General features: G+C 41.2%; 1 protein-coding gene across 1 annotated transcript in view; it reads left to right on the top strand.

Annotated features, from left to right (window-relative positions):
• SMC2 (structural maintenance of chromosomes 2) overlaps window positions 1–21,182 on the top strand; it is a 291,284-nt gene that overhangs the window by 70,131 nt on the left and 199,971 nt on the right. Inside the window, 1 exon segment of the mRNA XM_053702691.1 lies at window positions 15,028–15,163. Within this exon segment, the coding sequence (XP_053558666.1) occupies window positions 15,028–15,163 (136 nt within the window).

The following is a 21,182-nucleotide window of genomic DNA, read 5'->3' as shown; positions in this document are numbered from 1 at the left end:
AGGGCCATGTCTGATACTGCGTCACAGCTTGCAGAGCATGAGGACGGAGAGCTTCATTCTGTAGGTGACGGTTCTGATCCAAACAGATTGGATTCAGATATTTCAAATTTTAAATTTAAATTGGAGAACCTCCGTGTATACTAGGGGAGGTCTTAGCAGCTCTCAATGATTGTAACACCGTTGCAATACCAGAGAAACTGTGTAGGTTGGATAAATACTTTGCGGTACCGGCGAGTACTGACGTGTTTCCTATACCTAAGAGACTAACTGAAATTGTTACTAAGGAGTGGGATAGACCCGGTGTGCCGTTCTCACCCCCTCCAATATTTAGAAAGATGTTTCCAATAGACACCACCACTCGGGACTTATGGCAAACGGTCCCTAAGGTGGAGGGAGCAGTTTCTACTTTAGCTAAGCGTACCACTATCCCGGTGGAGGATAGCTGTGCTTTTTCAGATCCAATGGATAAAAAATTAGAGGGTTACCTTAAGAAAATGTTTGTTCAACAAGGTTTTATATTGCAACCCCTTGCATGTATCGCGCCGATTACGGCTGCGGCAGCATTTTGGATTGAGTCTCTGGAAGAGAACCTTAGTTCATCTACGCTAGACGACATTACGGACAGGCTTAGAGTCCTTAAACTAGCTAATTCATTCATTTCGGAGGCCGTAGTACATTTAACCAAACTTACGGCTAAGAACTCAGGATTCGCCATACAGGCACGTAGGGCGCTGTGGCTAAAATCCTGGTCAGCTGATGTTACTTCTAAGTCCAAATTACTTAATATACCTTTCAAGGGGCAGTCTTTATTTGGGCCCGGTTTGAAAGAAATTATCGCTGACATTACAGGAGGTAAGGGCCACGCCCTACCTCAAGACAAAGCCAAAGCTAAGGCTAGACAGTCTAATTTTCGTCCCTTTCGGAATTTCAAAACAGGAGCAGCATCAACCTCCACTGCACCAAAACAGGAGGGAGCTGTTGCTCGTTACAGGCAAGGCTGGAAGCCTAACCAGTCCTGGAACAAGAGCAAGCAGGCCAGGAAACCTGCTGCTGCCCCAAAGACAGCATGAACCGAGAGCCCCCGATCCGGGACCGGATCTAGTGGGGGGCAGACTTTCTCTCTTCGCCCAGGCCTGGGCAAGAGATGTTCAGGATCCCTGGGCGCTAGAGATCATATCTCAGGGATACCTTCTAGACTTCAAATTATCTCCCCCAAGAGGGAGATTTCATCTGTCAAGGTTGTCAACAAACCTGATAAAGAAAGAAGCGTTTCTACGCTGTGTACAAGATCTGTTATTAATGGGAGTGATCCATCCGGTTCCGCGGTCGGAACAAGGACAAGGGTTCTACTCAAACCTGTTTGTGGTTCCCAAAAAAGAGGGAACTTTCAGGCCAATCTTAGATTTAAAGATTCTAAACAAATTCCTAAGAGTTCCATCGTTCAAAATGGAAACTATTCGGACAATCTTACCCATGATCCAAAAGGGTCAGTACATGACCACAGTGGATTTAAAAGATGCTTACCTTCACATACCGATTCACAAAGATCATCACCGGTATCTAAGGTTTGCCTTCTTAGACAGGCACTACCAGTTTGTAGCTCTTCCATTCGGATTGGCTACGGCTCCAAGAATCTTCACAAAGGTTCTGGGTGCCCTCCTGGCGGTACTAAGACCGCGAGGGATTTCGGTAGCTCCGTACCTAGACGACATTCTAATACAAGCTTCAAGCTTTCAAACTGCCAAGTCTCATACAGAGTTAGTTCTGGCATTTCTAAGGTCGCATGGATGGAAAGTGAACGAAAAGAAGAGTTCTCTTTTTCCTCTCACAAGAGTTCCATTCTTGGGGACTCTTATAGATTCTGTAGAAATGAAGATTTACCTGACAGAAGACAGGTTAACAAAGCTTCAAAATGCATGCCGTGTCCTTCATTCCATTCAACACCCGTCAGTAGCTCAATGCATGGAGGTGATCGGCTTAATGGTAGCGGCAATGGACATAGTACCTTTTGCACGCCTACACCTCAGACCGCTGCAATTGTGCATGCTAAGTCAGTGGAATGGGGATTACTCAGATTTGTCCCCTACTCTGAATCTGAATCAAGAGACCAGAAATTCTCTTCTATGGTGGCTTTATCGGCCACACCTGTCCAGGGGGATGCCATTCAGCAGGCCAGACTGGACAATTGTAACAACAGACGCCAGCCTACTAGGTTGGGGCGCTGTCTGGAATTCTCTGAAGGCTCAGGGACTATGGAATCAGGAGGAGAGTCTCCTTCCAATAAACATTCTGGAATTGAGAGCAGTTCTCAATGCCCTTCTGGCTTGGCCCCAATTAACAACTCGGGGGTTCATCAGGTTTCAGTCGGACAACATCACGACTGTAGCTTACATCAACCATCAGGGAGGGACAAGAAGCTCCCTAGCAATGATGGAAGTATCAAAGATAATTCGCTGGGCAGAGTCTCACTCTTGCCACCTGTCAGCAATCCACATCCCGGGAGTGGAGAACTGGGAGGCGGATTTCTTGAGTCGCCAAACTTTTCATCCGGGGGAGTGGGAACTTCATCCGGAGGTCTTTGCCCAAATACTTCGACGTTGGGGCAAACCAGAGATAGATCTCATGGCGTCTCGCCAGAACGCCAAACTTCCTCTCTACGGGTCCAGATCCAGGGATCCGGGAGCGGTTCTGATAGATGCTTTGACAGCACCTTGGAACTTCGGGATGGCTTATGTGTTTCCACCCTTCCCGCTGCTTCCTCGATTGATTGCCAAAATCAAACAGGAGAGAGCATCAGTGATTCTAATAGCGCCTGCATGGCCTCGCAGGACTTGGTATGCAGATCTAGTGGACATGTCATCCTGTCCGCCTTGGTCTCTACCTCTAAGACAGGACCTTCTGATACAGGGTCCATTCAAACATCAAAATCTAACTTCTCTGAAGCTGACTGCTTGGAAATTGAACGCTTGATTTTATCAAAACGTGGTTTTTCTGAGTCGGTTATTGATACCCTGATACAGGCTAGGAAGCCTGTTATCAGAAGGATTTACCATAAAATATGGCGTAAATACCTATACTGGTGCGAATCCAAAGGTTACTCCTGGAGTAAGGTTAGGATCACTAGGATATTGTCCTTTCTACAAGAAGGTTTAGAGAAGGGTCTATCAGCTAGTTCATTAAAGGGACAGATTTCAGCTCTGTCCATCTTGTTACACAGGCGTCTGTCAGAAAATCCAGACGTCCAGGCCTTTTGTCAGGCTTTAGCTAGGATCAAGCCTGTGTTTAAAGCTGTTGCTCCGCCATGGAGTTTAAACTTAGTTCTTAAAGTTTTACAGGGTGTTCCGTTTGAACCCCTTCATTCCATTGATATAAAATTGTTATCTTGGAAAGTTCTGTTTTTAATGGCTATTTCCTCGGCTCGAAGAGTCTCTGAGTTATCAGCCTTACATTGTGATTCTCCTTATCTGATTTTTCACTCAGACAAGGTAGTTCTGCGTACTAAACCTGGGTTCTTACCTAAGGTAGTCACTAACAGGAATATCAATCAAGAGATTGTTGTTCCATCCTTGTGTCCAAATCCTTCTTCAAAGAAGGAACGTCTTCTACACAATCTGGATGTAGTTCGTGCCCTCAAGTTCTACTTGCAGGCAACTAAAGATTTTCGCCAAACTTCTTCCCTGTTTGTCGTTTATTCTGGACAGAGGAGAGGTCAAAAAGCTTCTGCTACCTCTCTCTCTTTTTGGCTTCGTAGCATAATACGTTTAGCCTATGAGACTGCTGGACAGCAGCCTCCTGAAAGAATTACAGCTCACTCCACTAGAGCTGTGGCTTCCACTTGGGCCTTTAAGAATGAGGCCTCTGTTGAACAGATTTGCAAGGCTGCAACTTGGTCTTCGCTTCATACTTTTTCCAAATTTTACAAATTTGACACTTTTGCTTCTTCGGAGGCTATTTTTGGGAGAAAGGTTCTTCAGGCAGTGGTTCCTTCTGTATAATGAGCCTGCCTATCCCTCCCGTCATCCGTGTACTTTTGCTTTGGTATTGGTATCCCATAAGTAATGATGACCCGTGGACTGATCACACATAACAGAAGAAAACATAATTTATGCTTACCTGATAAATTCCTTTCTTCTGTTGTGTGATCAGTCCACGGCCCGCCCTGTTTTAAGGCAGGTAAATATCTTTTAAATTATACTCCAGTCACCACTTCACCCTTGGTTACTCCTTTCTCGTTGATTCTTGGTCGAATGACTGGGACTGACGTAGAGGGGAGGAGCTATATGCAGCTCTGCTGGGTGAATCCTCTTGCATTTCCTGTTGGGGAGGAGTTATATCCCAGAAGTAATGATGACCCGTGGACTGATCACACAACAGAAGAAAGGAATTTATCAGGTAAGCATAAATTATGTTTTTGCAAAGTGAGTACTGGCAGACAGCTGCCAGTTCCCAAAATGGTGACTAATAGTTAGTGGGGGGAGGGTTAGAGAGCTCTTTGGGGGGGATCAGGCAGGTTGGGGGCTAAGGGGGGGGATCCTACACAGCAGAATATGATTATTTTTTTTAAATAATAAAAAAAAACAAATTAAAACTTTTATTTTAGTACTGGCAGACTTTCTGCCAGTACTTAAGATGGCGGGGAAAATTGTGGGGTGGGGGCGGGAAGAGAGCTGTTTGGGAGGGATCAGGGGGTGGGATGTGTCAGGTGGGAGGCTGATTTCTACACTAAAGCTAAAATTAACCCTTCAAGCTCCCTACAAGCTACCTAATTAACCCTGTCACTGTTGGGCATAATACAAGTTTGGTGGGCAGCGGCATTTAGCGGCCTTCTAATTACCAAAAGCAATGCCAAAGCCATATATGTCTGCTATTTCTGAACAAAGGGGATCCCAGAGAAGCATTTACAACCATTTGTGCCATAATTGCACAAGCTGTTTGTAAATAATTCCAGTGAGAAACCCAAAGTTAGTGAAAAAGTGAACAGTTTTTTTTAATTGATCGCATTCGGCGGTGAAATGGTGGCATGAAATATATCAAAATTGGCCTAGATCAATACTTTGGGTTGTCTACTACACTAAAGCTAAAATTAACCCTACAAGCTCCATACAAGCTACCTAATTAACCCCTTCACTGCTGGGCCTAATACAAATGTGGTGCGCAGCGGCATTTAGCGGCCTTCTAATTACCAAAAAACAACGCCAAAGCCATATATGTCTGCTATTTCTAAACAAAGGGGATCCCAGAGAAGCATTTACAACCATTTGTGCCATAATTGCACAAGTTGTTTCTAAACCATTTCAGTGAGAAACCTGATATTTGTGAAAAAGTCAACAATTTCTTTTATTTGCTCGCATTTGGCGGTGAAATGGTGGCATGAAATATACCAAAATGGGCCTAGATCAATACTTTGGGATGTCTACTAAAAAAAAAAATATATACATGTCAAGGGATATTCAGGGATTCCAGACAGATATCAGTGTTCCAATATAACTATCGCTTATTTTGAAAAAAAAAATGGTTTGGAAATAGCAAAGTGCTATTTGTATTTATTGCCCTATAACTTACAAAAAAAGCGAAGAACATGTAAACATTGGGTATTTCTAAACTCGGGACAAAATTTAGAAACTATTTAGCATGAGTGTTTTTTGGTGGTTGTAGAGGTGCAACAGATTTTGGGGGTCAAAGTTAGAAAATGTGTGTTTTTTTCCATTTTTTCATCATATTTTATAACAAATTTTATGGTAAATTATAAAATATGATGTAAATAATGGTGTCTTTAGAAAGTCCATTTAATGGCGAGAAAAACGGTATATAATATGTGTGGGTACAGTAAATGAGTAAGAGGAAAATTACAGCTAAACACAAACACCGCGGAAATGTAAAAATAGCCTTGGTCCTTAAGGGAAAGAAATTGAAAAATGGCCGTGTCCTTAAGGGGTTAATGCTTGCCCCTCCCTCCTCCCTCCTCACTCTTTGATTCTCAAAGAACATGCAATTTTTAACAATTTTCCAATTGACTCCTCTTATCTAATTTGTTTTGTTCACTACAGTGAGCGAGCTACTTGTCACTGTCTCACCCAATGTATTCAGCTTGGCCCCGTAGAACATTGCTCTCCTTTAACAAAGGATTCCAAGAGAATGAAGCAAATCTGATAAAAGAAATAAATTTGAAAATTGTATGCTTCTATCTGAAACCCCAAAAGTTATCTTTTTAAGTCCTATTTCCTAATCCTGTATGTTTATTATATAACATTCTTCTGTGAAGAAGAGGCATGTTATTTCTGCAGACACAAATTCACAGTTTCGAAAATTGCAAACCAATATGTGATATCTTCAAGATAGAAAAATTGTTCAAAATAATCTGACAGAAACCATTTTAAATGGTTAATGGAATTAACCAAAAAAAAAAAAAGTTACAGCCATGAATATACAGCATCTTGTTTTATATTGAAAAACTAATCTCTATTTCAGGATGAATAACCTTTGGATTATAATTTGTTAAAGGGACACTGAACCCACATTTTTTCTTTCGTGATTCAGATAGATCATGAAATTTTAAGCAACTTTCTAATTTACTCCTATTATCAAATTTTCTTCATTCTCTTGATATCTTTATTTGAAATGCAAGAATGTAAGTTTAGATGCCGGACCATTTTTGGTGAACTTGGGTTGTCCTTGCTGTTTGGTGGATAAATTCATCCACCAATAAAAAAGTGCTGTCCAGAGTCTGAACCAAAAAAAGCTTAGATGCCTTCTTTTTCAAATAAAGATAGCAAGAGAGCGAAGAAAAAAATAATAGGAGTAAATTAGAATGTTGCTTAAAATAGCATGCTCTATCTGAATCACGAAAGAACAAATTTGGGTTCAGTGTCCCTTTAAATAGATAGATTTTGAGGGGCGGAGTCTGGAGCAGCAAGGGAATGGCTGCTTAAGCTGAGAGCTCCGTGCAGGAGAAGGAGAATAAAGGCAAGAAATCAGTGCTACAGGCACATCAGAGACACAGAATGTGAGCGTATGTGGTGCAGAACACCCAGACACTACTTTACAGACATCGGAGCAAAGATTCTTTCTGTGTTAAGCAAGATTTTGTGGAGACTTCTGACAGGAAGGCCGGTCGCCATTTTCACAGCCCACGTGGAGAAACTTTCTTAAGAAAAGGCTGCAGCCGCTGCAGAACTCGATAGCGGAGGTGGGTAAGAGGCTTAAAATTATAATAAAGGGTCTCAACAAGAAGGAGACAGATGTAAATAAGCGGCAAGTGAAGGAGGAAGAGGGTGAGGTTGGCTTCTGCAGCTCCTAAGCTACGGAGTGATAAAGGCCTTGCTGATACAGACCTGCATAGCAAGGGGGTCTTGATAAATAATCAGAATAGCTTCTGGGGCCACATAACCTTTAATGGGAGCCATAGTTATAATGAAAAAGAGGGACATTTACAAAGAATGAACCGGGGGAGATAGAGGATGCAAACAGTAACAAGCTGCCAGGGATAAGAAAGACAAAATTATATAAACTCTGCATGCAGCAGTTATATCAATGCAGTGAATGAGAGATGTCACATAAGCCCATATAACTTATATGAATACTGAGAGAACAGCGTGGTGAACTTTCCCTAGGGATAACTACAGGGGAACAAGCTGCTTGTTTTAATATACCTGGGGCCCTGAAGGATCCACTGAAAGGGTCAAGAAAGACAGACTTTGAGAATGTTTATTAATGTGTTGGAGGAGAGGAGGAGGAAGCAAATCCCACATCTTGTAACAGCAAATATGTAATCTCCCATATACTTGAAACTGTGCAGGAAATTATGATTTAAACAGTCTGTAACTTGTCATTACATTTAGCACCCTTCTCCCTGGTTCTACAGTTATCAACTCTATACTCAAAGGAGTAAATATACATTGCTTGTCTATTTCTGCCTGTTAGAAGATAAAGGAGGAGGTTTGGCCTGTGATACCACTAAAGGACAGTACTTATAATTCTTACACTCGCGTCAGTGACGCGCCAAAATGGCTGCCAGAAAGAATACTAAGGTGAACCCTCTAAGCAAACAATCGGCCTCTAGCCTCTTTTTCAGACCCGCAAAGGGGGATAAAGCCTCTGATATACAAGCACAGCTTTCTGATGAAGAGAGGGATATGGATGAGCATCCCACAGAAGGGACAACAGATACAAGGCCCATAACTAAGGCTGATTTGGATCACCTGGTCTCCAAGCGGGACATAAATACAAACTTTGAGAAACTTTTGGAAAAAATGGAAAGCTTGCAAAACTCTGTGACCAATAGTATAGCAGAGCTGAAAAAGGAGGTAGTAGATTTAGGATCTCGTGTAAACACCCTAGAGGAAAGCGGAGACTCTATGGTAGTTGGTCTAAATGAAATGACAGAAAAGGTCTCCTCCCAACAGGCGGACATTGAGGATATATATGACAAGCTGGAAGATTTAGAAAATCTGAGCCGCAGATCTAATCTACGGCTAAAAGGAGTTCCAGAATCAATTGGCCCTAAGGAGCTGAGTGCATATTTGCTTAACCTTTTTCATTCCATCACTGGCTCAGCTGGAGAGGAGAAATTCCAGATGGAAAGATCACATCGGGCACTTAGGCCCAAGCCTAAGGGGGAAGAACCTCCCAGAGATGTCATCATAAGGATGCTACGCTTTCAAGAAAAGGAAGAAATACTAGCTGCAGCAAGGAAGAACCCAACATTTAAGTATCAGGGCAATGTTATTCAGTTCTTCCAGGATTTATGCTTGAGGACACTACACAGAAGAAGCTCTCTTCGGCCTTTAACTTCTTTACTAAGGAAAAATCAGGTCCCATATAGATGGGGGTTTCCTTTTGCCCTCCGCATAACGTGGGAGAAAAAGTCATTCTTCATTAAAGAACCGTGGGAGATTCCAGAAGTATGTCGTAAGCTAAAGATTGAGCCTCCGGATCTCTCACAACAGGGAGGTCCCTCAGATCAACTCAGTCAGGGGAATAAAACCCGACAGAAGCAATGGACCAGGATACCAGAAAAGAAACGGAAAACTTGAGGAGTTTGCGTCCTATCAACAAAAGTTGAAGAGGAAAGACACATGTCCCTTATTTGGGTATACCCCCTTTTAGAGGGGAGGAACTCTGTGATTACCCGAAGGTTGTTAAAGAAAGGGACGATGGATAGATAAGTATACTAAAGCTGTATTCACTTTATGTTTCCTTTTTTCTTTCTTGTTCTCTAAGGAAATAAGGGTTGGAAAGTTTAATGTCTTGTAGGAGATGGTTGGGGGGATATGTTGATCACCATGGGGGCCCTTGAACATTGGGCCATACTTGTAAGTTATGTCACTATGTTAGTTAGTTAAAATACAATGCAACTGTTAATATCAGACAAAGTCTGTCTTCCAGTGAGGAAAAAGTAGGGTTATTTTATCACAATTAGTTGCTGATCCACTGACTATACTGTAAAGGGAAAAATGTAAATGACCTTTTAATGTTTTATTTGTTTCGGTACATTCTAATTACATATCTTGCCACAATAACTATTTATGAATGTAACTGCACTTAGGTACAATATGTGGTGGAGTCCTAAAAGGACCAAAACAGTTTATGTTTTTGAAAATGTTTTTTATTGTTATTTAATGTGGTTTTTTTTATACCAGGTGTTTCCTAGTAAGTATAGGATGGCAGAACAGGAGAGAAGACAAGGTGAGAGGGTGATTCGGGTGTCTGGGGGCAAGGAAGTAGGAGGGGGGCCTCAGGGCGGTGAGAGCTTAGTTGACGTGATAACTATATGGGACATTCTGAAAGGTATTGGGAGAAATGGCAATGTCACATAATTTAAAATTGATCTCTCATAATGTTAGGGGACTTAATACAGATAATAAGAGACGCACGGCCATGACGCACTACCTGAAACTGAAAGTAAACATTATTTTCCTTCAGGAAACACACTTCATTTCCCAGACAATACCAAAATATTGGTCGCACCAATTTCCACATCACTTCCACTCCACGACGGACGCAAAAAAAGGGGGGTGACGATATTATTACATAAGTCATTAGACTTTATCCTGGACAATGTAACTAGAGATAAGGAGGGCAGGTTTGTAATTGTTCGGGGCACAATTCAGAATATCAAAATCACATTATGTAATGTTTACGCACCTAATGAGACACAGAATACCTTTTTTCGGCAAATATCACATCATCTTACCCAGTGGTCACAAGAGTTATTTTAGCAGGGGATTTTAATGTACCTATGTCCTCTTTTTAGGGGGGGGACCCAAAGGGATGACGAGTAAACAACACAGGCACAATGCCATTATTAAGTCCATTAGAGAATCACTAGGAGCACATAACCTTATAGACTCTTGGACGGCAGTAGGTAATTCCAAACATGACTATACATACTACTCGCCGGCACACCAATCGTACTCAACATTAGACTATATATACGTAAGTCAAATCATGACTCCTAACTTGATCGCATCAAGCACACAGCCGTGCGTTTGGTCAGACCACTCCTTAGTGACTTTGGAGCTATCGGGTATAATAAACTTCACACAACAAAGGTCGTGGACATATAATGCAACACTCCTTAGGAATCCAGAGATACATGAGAGAGTAACCAAAGCACTGAGGGAATACTGGCAGATAAACGTGGGGTCCACAAGCAACCCTCTAATGACATGGGCGGCACACAAGCCCTTTATGAGAGGCCTACTCATTAAAGAGAAGTCGATGTTGTTGAAAAAGTCATCACAATTAGTTAATGCCCTCCAGGGGGAGGTTGAGACACTTGAGAGAGAGCATAGACGTACCTTATCAACTAGGATATATAAGACCCTCCAGTCCAAAAGACAGGAATTATCTAAAATCCTAAATGAATTCTCTATCCGAGTGGCTTTGAAATTAAGGGCGCACTATTATGTATATGCGAATAAGCCTGACAAATATTTGGCGTTTAAGGGAGAGAACTAAATTTTTTGCTATACCTTCAATTCAGAAACCAAACAGTGCTCCCACCTCTAACCCTCAGGAGATAACTGAAACTTTTGCCCAATTTTATGAGGATTTGTATGATGGGAAAAAGGTGGCTTCGGGGGACCTTACGACACAAATAGACAATTTTTTACGACAGGCTGACTTACAGGTAATCCAGGACTCTGACCTTACACAACTTAACGCGAAAATTACGGCTATAGAAATACTGACGGTTATCAAAGACTTGAAGACAGGGAAAGCAGCGGGCCCCGATGGTCTAATGGGAATATTACAAATTGTTCTGGAAGGATTTGGTAGGCCACCTACTTACATTCTGCAATGAAATCCTGGCAGGGGGGGGAGCTCCCTAAAGAAATGCTACAAGCTAAGATTGTGGTAATACCTAAGGTGGGAAAGAATTCGAAACTTTGCCAAAATTATAGGCCTATTTCGCTGATAAATACAGATCTTAAAATTTTTACAAAAATTATGGCGAATAGATTGAAATTGATTCTTCCCTCCCTGGTGCATCAGGACCAGGTGGGATTTATCAAAGAGTGGGAAGCCCCAGATAATGTGCGGAGAATAGTGACCCTAATAGACTACTTAGCGAAAACTGAGACGCCAGCATTACTACTATCACTCGACGCGGAAAAGGCGTTTGATAGGGTGGACTGGAACTATATGTTTAAAGTGCTAGATAAAATGGGATTTCGGGGGGCCTTTATAAAAGCCTTAACAGCTATATATTCAAATCCAACGGCGGTGGTGGGTGCCGCAGGTTATACATCGAGGTCCATAGATATCTTGAATGGGACTCGTCAGGGGTGCCCGCTATCGCCGCTCTTATTTGCCATTTGCATCGAACCGTTGGCAGCGGTCATTAGACAATCAAGGGAGATATCGGGTGTACAATTGGCAGGGGGAGACTATAAGATCACATTGTTTGCCGACGATGTCTTGTTGACGCTGACCAAGCCCCTTATCTCTTTACCTAACCTATATGACATTCTGGGGAAATTTTCAGAGATTTCAGGATATAAGGTTAACATAGACAAATGCGAGGCCCTTCCGATCACCCTTCCCCCTCATACCAAAAATATGATGGAATTGAATTTTAACATCTCATGGGCAAAGGTTCACATTACTTATCTAGGGGTGAAATTGAACGGGAATTTCTCAGATTTATACCAATTAAACTATGTCCCTCTCTATAAAGCTATTAGGAAAGACCTCAGTAATTGGAAAAAGGGTGGGTTCTCGTGGTACGGGAGACTGTCGGCTTTAAAAATGAATGTGCTACCTAGAATCATGTACCTCTTTAGAGCGATACCGATTGCGGTACCCTTGACAGACCTACAGGCCTTACAAGTAGATCTACTCCGCTTTTTAAGAGGAGATGGGAAAGCAAGAATAGCAGCACAAGTGTTAGAGCAGCATAGACAGGTCGGGGGGGGGGGGGGGGTAGGAGTCCCGAATCTAGTAGACTACTACTATGCCTCTAGGTTAGCACAAACTACCATTTTAGAGAAAAATCTGAAGGAAGTCATTTGGCCACGAATAGAGGCTGATATAGCTGGATGTGAAAACCAGGCAGATATTTTGTGGGACCCCACTTTGAAAGCAAAAACGCTGACGTATAGATCCCCTGTAACATGTGAGACAATACACTTGTGGGACAAGTTTACTAAAACAATGAGACTGTACTCTACTCAATCCTTATTGATGCCAATGAAATTCTTAATGCCCCGGGAACTGAGGAAATCTGTGGGGAAATGGGAAAATAAGGGATTGTATAGGGTGGCGGACTTTCTAGATGGAAATACAATACTTACATTTAACCAGATCAAAGATAAGGTCCAACCATATGTGGTACACTGGTTCCTCTACTTACAGATCTCGTCGGTTATCACTAAATACCTGACTAACAGCACTGGTCGGTCCCCGACCATGTTGGAAAAGATTTGCAAAAACCCCTCTAGAGGAAAGCATCTGATATCACAATTATATATATATATTGCTTCAGGAGATGGGAACTGCCTGATGGGAAGATGGGAGACAGATATAGGTGAGACTAGGGAGAAGGGAAAATGGGATGATATCCTATCTGAGGTGGGTAGGGGAATGCTAAGTGCAGATATGAGAGAAAACTGCTTGAAAGTAGCTTTCAGATGGTATCTTACTCCTGAGCGGACAGCGCACATGACTTCAGATAGGACAGGGACCTGTTACAGAGGTTGTAAGGAGAGAGGGACATATAAGCATATGTGGTGGGACTGTCCGAAAGTACAACCACTGTGGGTGCGGCTCTCGGAGTTACTCAGCAACATTCTAGACGAAAACATTTCACTGACGATAACTCAGGCACTACTAAACGAAAGAAATAAAGCGTTTAACTCAGCGATCAATACTTTCATTAAGACTCTCTGTACATGCTTACGGATATGCATAGCCAGACATTGGAAGGTGGGAGCGCCTAGTTGGGGGGAGGTAGTAGATAAAATTAAAGACACCTACACAATGTCAGAACTAGCAGCATGGTCTCAGGGATCTAATGAGCAGTTTCAAAAAATATGGTTTTACTGGATCTTGAGAGAGGATAACTTCTTATAGATTTGCTGACAGGATCAGATGTGAGAGGGTTGAAGCTGAGGAGGATGGGAGAGGGAAATAGTAGAGAACCCCGGACACCTGACACCCACACCTAAATACTTATGCAAAGACAATGTATTTAGCTAGCTGTTGATATAAGAGTATTGATTTTGCCAGGATTTAGCTATGGGCCTTGGAAACACCTGGGGGGGGGGGGAGGGGGGGGGAGGGGGGGGGAGGGATTTTGTGGGAGTTATTAATGTTTTGAATATAATGTTTGAAGTTATGTTATTGGACTTGCAGGGATGAGATGGGGCAGAATCTTTATACTTTGGACTATGGGAAATACAAAAAGAGACTTTTATGACATGTACCCGGGTTATGATTGTATGACTTTGTCCATCTTTAATCACATGATTTGTTCTGTATTATGTCCAATGGAAAATGAATAAAAATTTATTTCAATTATAAATAGATTTTTCCTCATTTCAGTTTTAAAAATCTTTTAATTTTCTATCCACTCTGGTATTGAGCAATGCATTTAATTTATTCCTCCACCTCATGTACAACAACTATGTGTGTGTATGTATATATGTGTGTGTGTATTTATGTATATATATATGTGTGTGTGTGTGTATGTGTGTGTATGTATATATATATATATATATATATATATATATATATATATATATATATATATATACACACACACACACGTGGCCATCGTTTTACAACGGTTCAATTTACACCGTTTCAGAATAACAACCTTTTTTTCCAGTCATGTGACTGCTATTGAGAAGCAGTGCATTTATTAAAATAGCCAGTAGGTGGAGCTGTCCGCTTGTGTTGTAGCAAAGCCAAGCAAGCTGAAATGAATCAGTTTAACCAGACCTGAGCTATCGAGCAGATTTCAAAGGAACAAGATCTTCCTGTCTATAACTCAGTCCAGGTTGGAATGCATAGAAAGAACTGTTTGCAGAAAAATGCAAGCAAAGTCTGTGTTGTGTGATTATTTTATTAGGTTTATAATGCTGTTTAGCAAATGTTTTTGTTAATTTAACTTAGTTTAATTATATATTCTGTGTTGTGATTATTTTATTAGGTTTATAATGCTGTCTAGCATGTAAAATCTTCATTTCAAGGCTTTTAAAATAATGTATTAGGTGTTACTTATGACAATTTTGAGAGGGCCTGGAACCTATCTCCCTCAATTCCCATTCACTTACATTATAAACTGGGTTTCAATTTACAACGGTTTCGATTTACAACCATTCCGTCTGGAACCTAACCCCGGCGTAAACTGAGGGCTACATGTATGTATGTGTGTGTGTGTATATGTATATATATATATATATATATATATATATATATATATATATATATATATATATATATATATATATATATATATATATATATATATATAATATTTTTTTTTTTTAAATATATTTAATAAACAATTGTCTTTTCCAGGTGCTCGCTCACAAAGTGCTTCTGTGTTATCTAAACTTCAGGAGGTTAAAGATGTTCAAAACGAATTGAGAGCAAAGGAATCAGAGTTGCAGGCAGTGGAGAAAGAGCTAACCAGCCTGAAGAATACTGTTGAAAAGTAAAGCTTTGATTTTTATTAATTTATTTATTTTATGTCAAAGGATTTGATAGAAAAGAGAACATGTTAATATGATTGACAACACCAATCTGCTGTAGAGAAAGTCATACAATATTTAAAGATTCAACAAAACACACATTTGGTGTCCCAGTTTAAGGAACAGACTACTTGGAAGAAAAAATATTGTTTAAAAGATAGATAATCCCTTTTTATTACCAATTTTCCAGTTTTACATAACCAACACTGTAATATTAATATACTTTTTACCTCTGTAATTATCTTGTATCTAATCCTCTGCAGACTGCCCCCTTATTTTAGTTATTTTGACAGACTTGCATTTTAGTCAATCAGTGCTGACTCATAAATAACTCTACGGAATTGAGCACACTTATCTATATGACACATATAAACTAGCTCTGTCCAGCTGTGCAAAACTGTCAAAATGCACTGAGCTAAAAGGCGGCCTTCAAGGGTGTAGAAATTGGCATATGAGCCTACCTAGGTTTAGCTTTCAACAAAGAAAACCAAGATAACAAAGCAAATTTGATGATAAAAGTGAATTGGAAAGTTGTTTAACATTGCATGCCCTATCTGAATCATGAAAGTTTAATTTTGACTCGACTGTCCCTTTTTAAAGTCCATCAGAGAATACCCTGTATACATTTCACTAGAATACCTAAATAAGAGAAAAGGGTATTGGTAAACAATGTCTGACTGCAGCTGCAATGCCAGGCTAAAATATCCCTGCCTGAATGTAGATGGTAATCCATGACTAAGGTTCCCCTTCCACACCTTTGCTCAGATAAGGATATCTAGGGTTCTGGTTAAAAAATAAACACTTTTTTATTGTGTATATGTTTCAATATTTTCCGCCATGTAATTTACGCACTATATGAAAATATATTAAACCAGAAATTCCTCATAGCCTTAATTCCATGTTGATCATTTACCTCTACTGCATCTTCATTTCTTTATACTAATTTCATCTCTATGTAAAATAACTTTTCAATATAAATTATTTATTGATTTTGCTGTCTTTTGATGTAACTATACATCTTAATTGTTTGTTCTGACCCCCTTAGGCAGGTTGGAAAGTGTGGTGAAATGTTACTGACACTGCAATGTCTTTGGCTAAGTGGTTACAGGGGTGAGGGTGATTTTCATTGGACTTTTCAAGGGTTGTGTCATTGAATGCTGTACTTACAAAATCAATATTAAACGTTTTAAGGGGCTGGTAAATTTTAATATAGTTTGACCCTCGATCTTAAGTTGACATTTCCACCTCTTATCCAACCAGCTTTCTAGCCTTATGGTTCTCTTTAAAAAATAAAATAAAAATAACAGTAACACTATAATAAAATGTTTTTAAAAAAAAATGCGGTTTTCATGCACATGCTATGTAGGTTTAAATAATGTTTGGAATAAGTATTTACCATCACTTTAAATACATTGTTTGCAGTGCAGTTCCTAATCTATGTACATACAATGCAGATATTTCTTTTTAATGACACAATGAGTCCACGGATCATCTAATTACTATTGGGAATATCACTCCTGCTCAGCAGGAGGCGGCAAAGAGCACCACAGCAAAGCTGTTGAATATCGCCTCCCTTCCCTCCCAACCCAGTCATTCTCTTTGCCTACGTTAAGAGCAAGGAGGTGGTAAATTAGGTGTTAGAAAAGATTCTTCAATCAAGAGTTTATTATTTTTAAAGTAGTACAGGATTGTGCTGCTTTGTCCTAGGGTGTAGCTGTAGACCAAATCAGTCTCTTCAGTAGAGCAGTGGTGGCTTTAGAGCAATGGGAACTGGTGGGACATAATTCTCACTGCGCCTCACATGTATTTTATGCTGCCCTAACTCCTAAAGCCTGAGTGAAATTACTCAGTCTTTTTTATTTCTCCACAGGTCGATATGAGGGAGAAGACCTCTCAAACCTGGTGAGCTGCCTTGCTGTCAGGCAGATATACGAGGTTAAGTGCTAACTTTTTTTTTTTTAAAAACATGATGAGTCCACGGATCTTCATTACTTATGGAATATTCACCTCCTGGTCAGCAGGAGGAGGCAAAGAGCACCACAGCAGAGCTGTTAAATAGCTCCTCCCTTCCCTCCCACCCCAGTCATTCTCTTTGCCTACGTTAGTGCTAGGAAGTGGCAAAGTTAGGTGTTAGAAAAAGATTCTTCAATCAAGAGTTTATTATTTTTAAAGTAGTACAAGATTATGCTGCTTTGTTCTAGGGTGTAGCCGTAGTCCATATCAGTCTCTTCAGTAGAGCTTTTGGTGGCTTTAAAGCACTGAGAACTTGTGGGACATAATTCTCACTGCACCTCCCATACATTTATGCTGCCCTTATCATGATGGCCTAAGCAATCTTACTCAGGCTTTATCATTTTCCACAGGGCTATGGGAGGGAGAGGACCTCTTAAACCTGCTGGACTGTCTTGCTGTCAGACAGCATTAAGGTAAGTACTGACTTTTTTATTCTGTGAGGAACACAAAACTCAGAGGAAAGTGGGCACTTTAATTATATACTTAAACATATAAGGCTCGGTCATGGGGCTCTTATGTTGGGACATCATGCTCTCTGTGTATGGAGAGTCTTGGGACAGCATATGTACAGGCACTGGGGCTGGGAGCTAAGCTTGTTTTTCATTACGGTTAATTTCCCCAACAGTTAATTTTTTCTGTGAAGCCGGTCGGGTTGTGTGTTTTAGTAACGCCCACGATGGGCGGGGCTATAGTTTTTGCGCGCTTCCTGTGAGCTGCACAATATTCATCCGTGTCTGGTGTGAGGGACGTCGGAACAGTGTTGCACTATAACCGCATGGTTTTTAACTATATAGAGCAAGCGGTTTTAGTGTTATTGGAGCCCTTATCATCCGGATCGTTAAGAACATTGCAGTGACCCCGGTTGGCAGATAGGCACCTCAGCAGAGTTGCTGAGGTGTTTGGGTGTCTGAATTTAATTAAATTAACTAACGGGGTACGTTTTTTCCTGCTGCAGAAAAATAGTTGTCTTTTTAAAATTTAAAGACACAGTAACGGTTTAAGTGATGAAATTTTTTTGGAGATATAAAGTAATTTGATTATCTTCTAATTTTTGGAACACTTTTCTTCATGTAGTAAAAAAGTTTCATATTATATTTTAAAGGGACAGTAACAATTTAGTATTAAAATTTTTTTTATTACATTGTCAGCTTATTGTGTTTCAGTATGGACTTAGGAGCCGTGCAGAATGTTACTTGCTGCATGTGTTTGGATGGAAATGTGGAACCACCAATCCCTTTTTGTCCTTCATGTATTGAGAGGGCTTTATGTTATAAGGAAAAGATTTTGCATGAGCATAATTTTTCAAAAGCGGATGTTTCTCAGTAGTCTGACGAGATTCAGAGTATGCCACAGCTTTCTCCACAAGCGTCCCAAACTTTAACGCCCGCACAAGCAGTGCCCTGTACTTCTGCTCTAGTGCCTGCTGGAGTTATCTTAAAAGACATAGCTGTGCTCATGTCTTCCACAATTTGATGCGTTGTCTGCTTTTTCTATGCTACAAGGCAAACGTAAGAGGAAAGACAACCATGCGGTCAGCGAGGTTTCTGATGCAATGGTGGCAATCTCGGATGTACCCTCCCAGGGAACTGAGATGGAGGGTATTGAGGTTCCATCGGAAGGCGAAATTTCAGACTCAGAAAGTTCATTGCCTTTGACTGATTCAGAGGTTGTATCTTTCAGGTTTAAACTAGAACACCTCCGCCTGTTACTCAGGGAGGTTTTGGTTACTTTAGACAACTGTGATTCCACAGTAGTGGTCGCTCCTGTGAAGTCGAGTAAATTGGACAGATATTTTTAAGTTCCTTCTTACTCAGACGTTTTTCTAGTGCCGAAGCGAGCTTCGGAGATTGTTTCTAAGGAATGGGATAGACCAGGTATTCCCTTCTCTCCCTCTCCTATTTTCAAAAAGATGTTTCCTATAACTGACTCTTTCAGGGAGGTTTGGCAAACGGTTTCTAAGGTGGAAGGGGCTATTTCCACCTTAGCCAAGCGAACTACTATTCCCATTGAGGATAGTTATGCCTTTAAAGATCCCATGGACAAGAAGTTGGAGGGTCTACTTAAAAAGATTTATTTTCACCAGGGTCTGCTATTGAAGCCAGCTGCGTGCATTGCTACTGTCACTAGTGCGGCAGCTTTATTGGTTTGATGCTCTTTCTGAGTCTCTCAGGACTGAGACTTCCTTGGAGGAAATCCAAGATAGGATTAAAGCTCTGAAGTTAGCTAATGCTTTTATTACGGACGCTTCTCTGCAAATTACTAAATTGGCAGCTAAAAGTTTGGGGTTCTCTATCCTAGCCTGCAGAGCTTTATGGTTAAAACCTTGGTCTGCGGACGTGTCATCCAAGTCTAAGCTTCTAGCGATTCCTTACACGGGGAAGACCTTGTTTGGACCTGGCCTGATGGAAATTATCTCTGATATCACGGGAGGTAAGGGTCATCTCCTTCCTCAGGATAAGAGAAACAAACAAAAAGAACGACAAAGTAATTTTCGTTCCTTTCGAAATTTCAAGGGAAATTCTTTCTCTTCCTCCTCCAAACCGGAACAATCTAAACCTACTTGGAGACCCAACCAGTCTTGTAACAAGGGTAACCAATTCAAGAAGCCTGCTGTTGAATGCAAAACAGCATGAAGGACATGCCCCCGATCCTGGACCTGATCTGGTAGGGGGCAGACTTTCCTTCTTTGTTCAAGCTTGGGTTTGGGACGTTCAGGATCCATGGGCAGTAGAAAGTGTCCCAGGGATACAAACTGGAGTTGAAAAATTTTCCTCCCAGAGGAAGGTTTCTTCTTTCAAGATTATCTGCAGACCAGATAAAAAAAAGAGGCGTTCTTACATTCTGTAAGAGACCTCTCCTCTCTAGGAGTGATTGTTCCCGTTCCAGTACAGGAACAGGGGCAGGGTTTTTATTCAAATCAGTTTGTGGTTCCCAAAAAGGATGGAACCTTCAGACCTATCTTGGGACTCTGAGGAATTTGTTTAAACTCTCGAGGTCTATCATTCAAGATGGAAACTATTCGTACCATTCTTCCATTGATCCAGGAGGGTCAATTTATGACGAAACAGGATTTAAAGGATGTTTATCTGCATGTTCCTATCCACAGAGATCATCACAGGTTCCTGAGGTTTGCTTTTCTATACAAACACTTCCAGTTCGTGGCTCTTCCTTTCGGGCTGGCCACTGCCCCCAGAATTTTCACAAAGGTGTTCTGGGTTCTCTTCTGGCGGTTCTAAGACCACGAGGCATTGCGGTGGCGCCTTATCTGGACGATATTCTTATCCAGGCACCATCTTTTCAACTAGCAAAATCTCATACTGAGGTGGTTCTATCCTTCCTGAGAGCTCATGGGTGGAAGGTAAATCTGGGAAAGAGTTCCTTAATCCCGAATACAAGGGTGACTTTCTTGGGAACGCTAATAGATTCTATATCTATGAGAATTTTTCTGACAGAAGTCAGGCAATTAAAGATTCTCGATACCTGTCGAGGCCGTCAGTGGCCCAGTGCATGGAAGTAATCGGACTGATGGTAGCGGCAATGGACATTATCCCATTTGCTCGTTTTCACCTCAGACCTCTGTAGTTAAGCATGCTCATGCAGTGGAATGGAGATTATGCAGACTTGTCGCCTCGAATAACCTTGGAGCAGGAGACGAGGGACTCGCTTCAATGGTGGTTGTCTCTGGATCATCTATCCCAGGGAACCTGCTTTCGCAGATCGTCCTGGGTGATTGTGACAACAGAAGATGCCAGCCTTCTAGGGTGGGGAGCTGTCTGGGGTTCCAATAAAGGCTCAGGGAGTTCTTCCTATAAACATCCTGGAAGTAAGAGCGATCTTCAATGCTCTTCTGGCCTGGCCTCAGTTAGCCTCGGCCCAGTTTATCAGATTCCAGTCGGACAACATAACTTCAGTGGCTTACATCAATCATCAGAGAGGAACAAGGAGTTCCTTAGCGATGACCGAGGTAAC

The sequence above is a fragment of the Bombina bombina genome, chromosome 2, assembly GCF_027579735.1.
Source record: "Bombina bombina isolate aBomBom1 chromosome 2, aBomBom1.pri, whole genome shotgun sequence".
NCBI lineage: Eukaryota > Metazoa > Chordata > Amphibia > Anura > Bombinatoridae > Bombina > Bombina bombina.
This window is presented reverse-complemented; position numbering and strand designations above follow the sequence as displayed.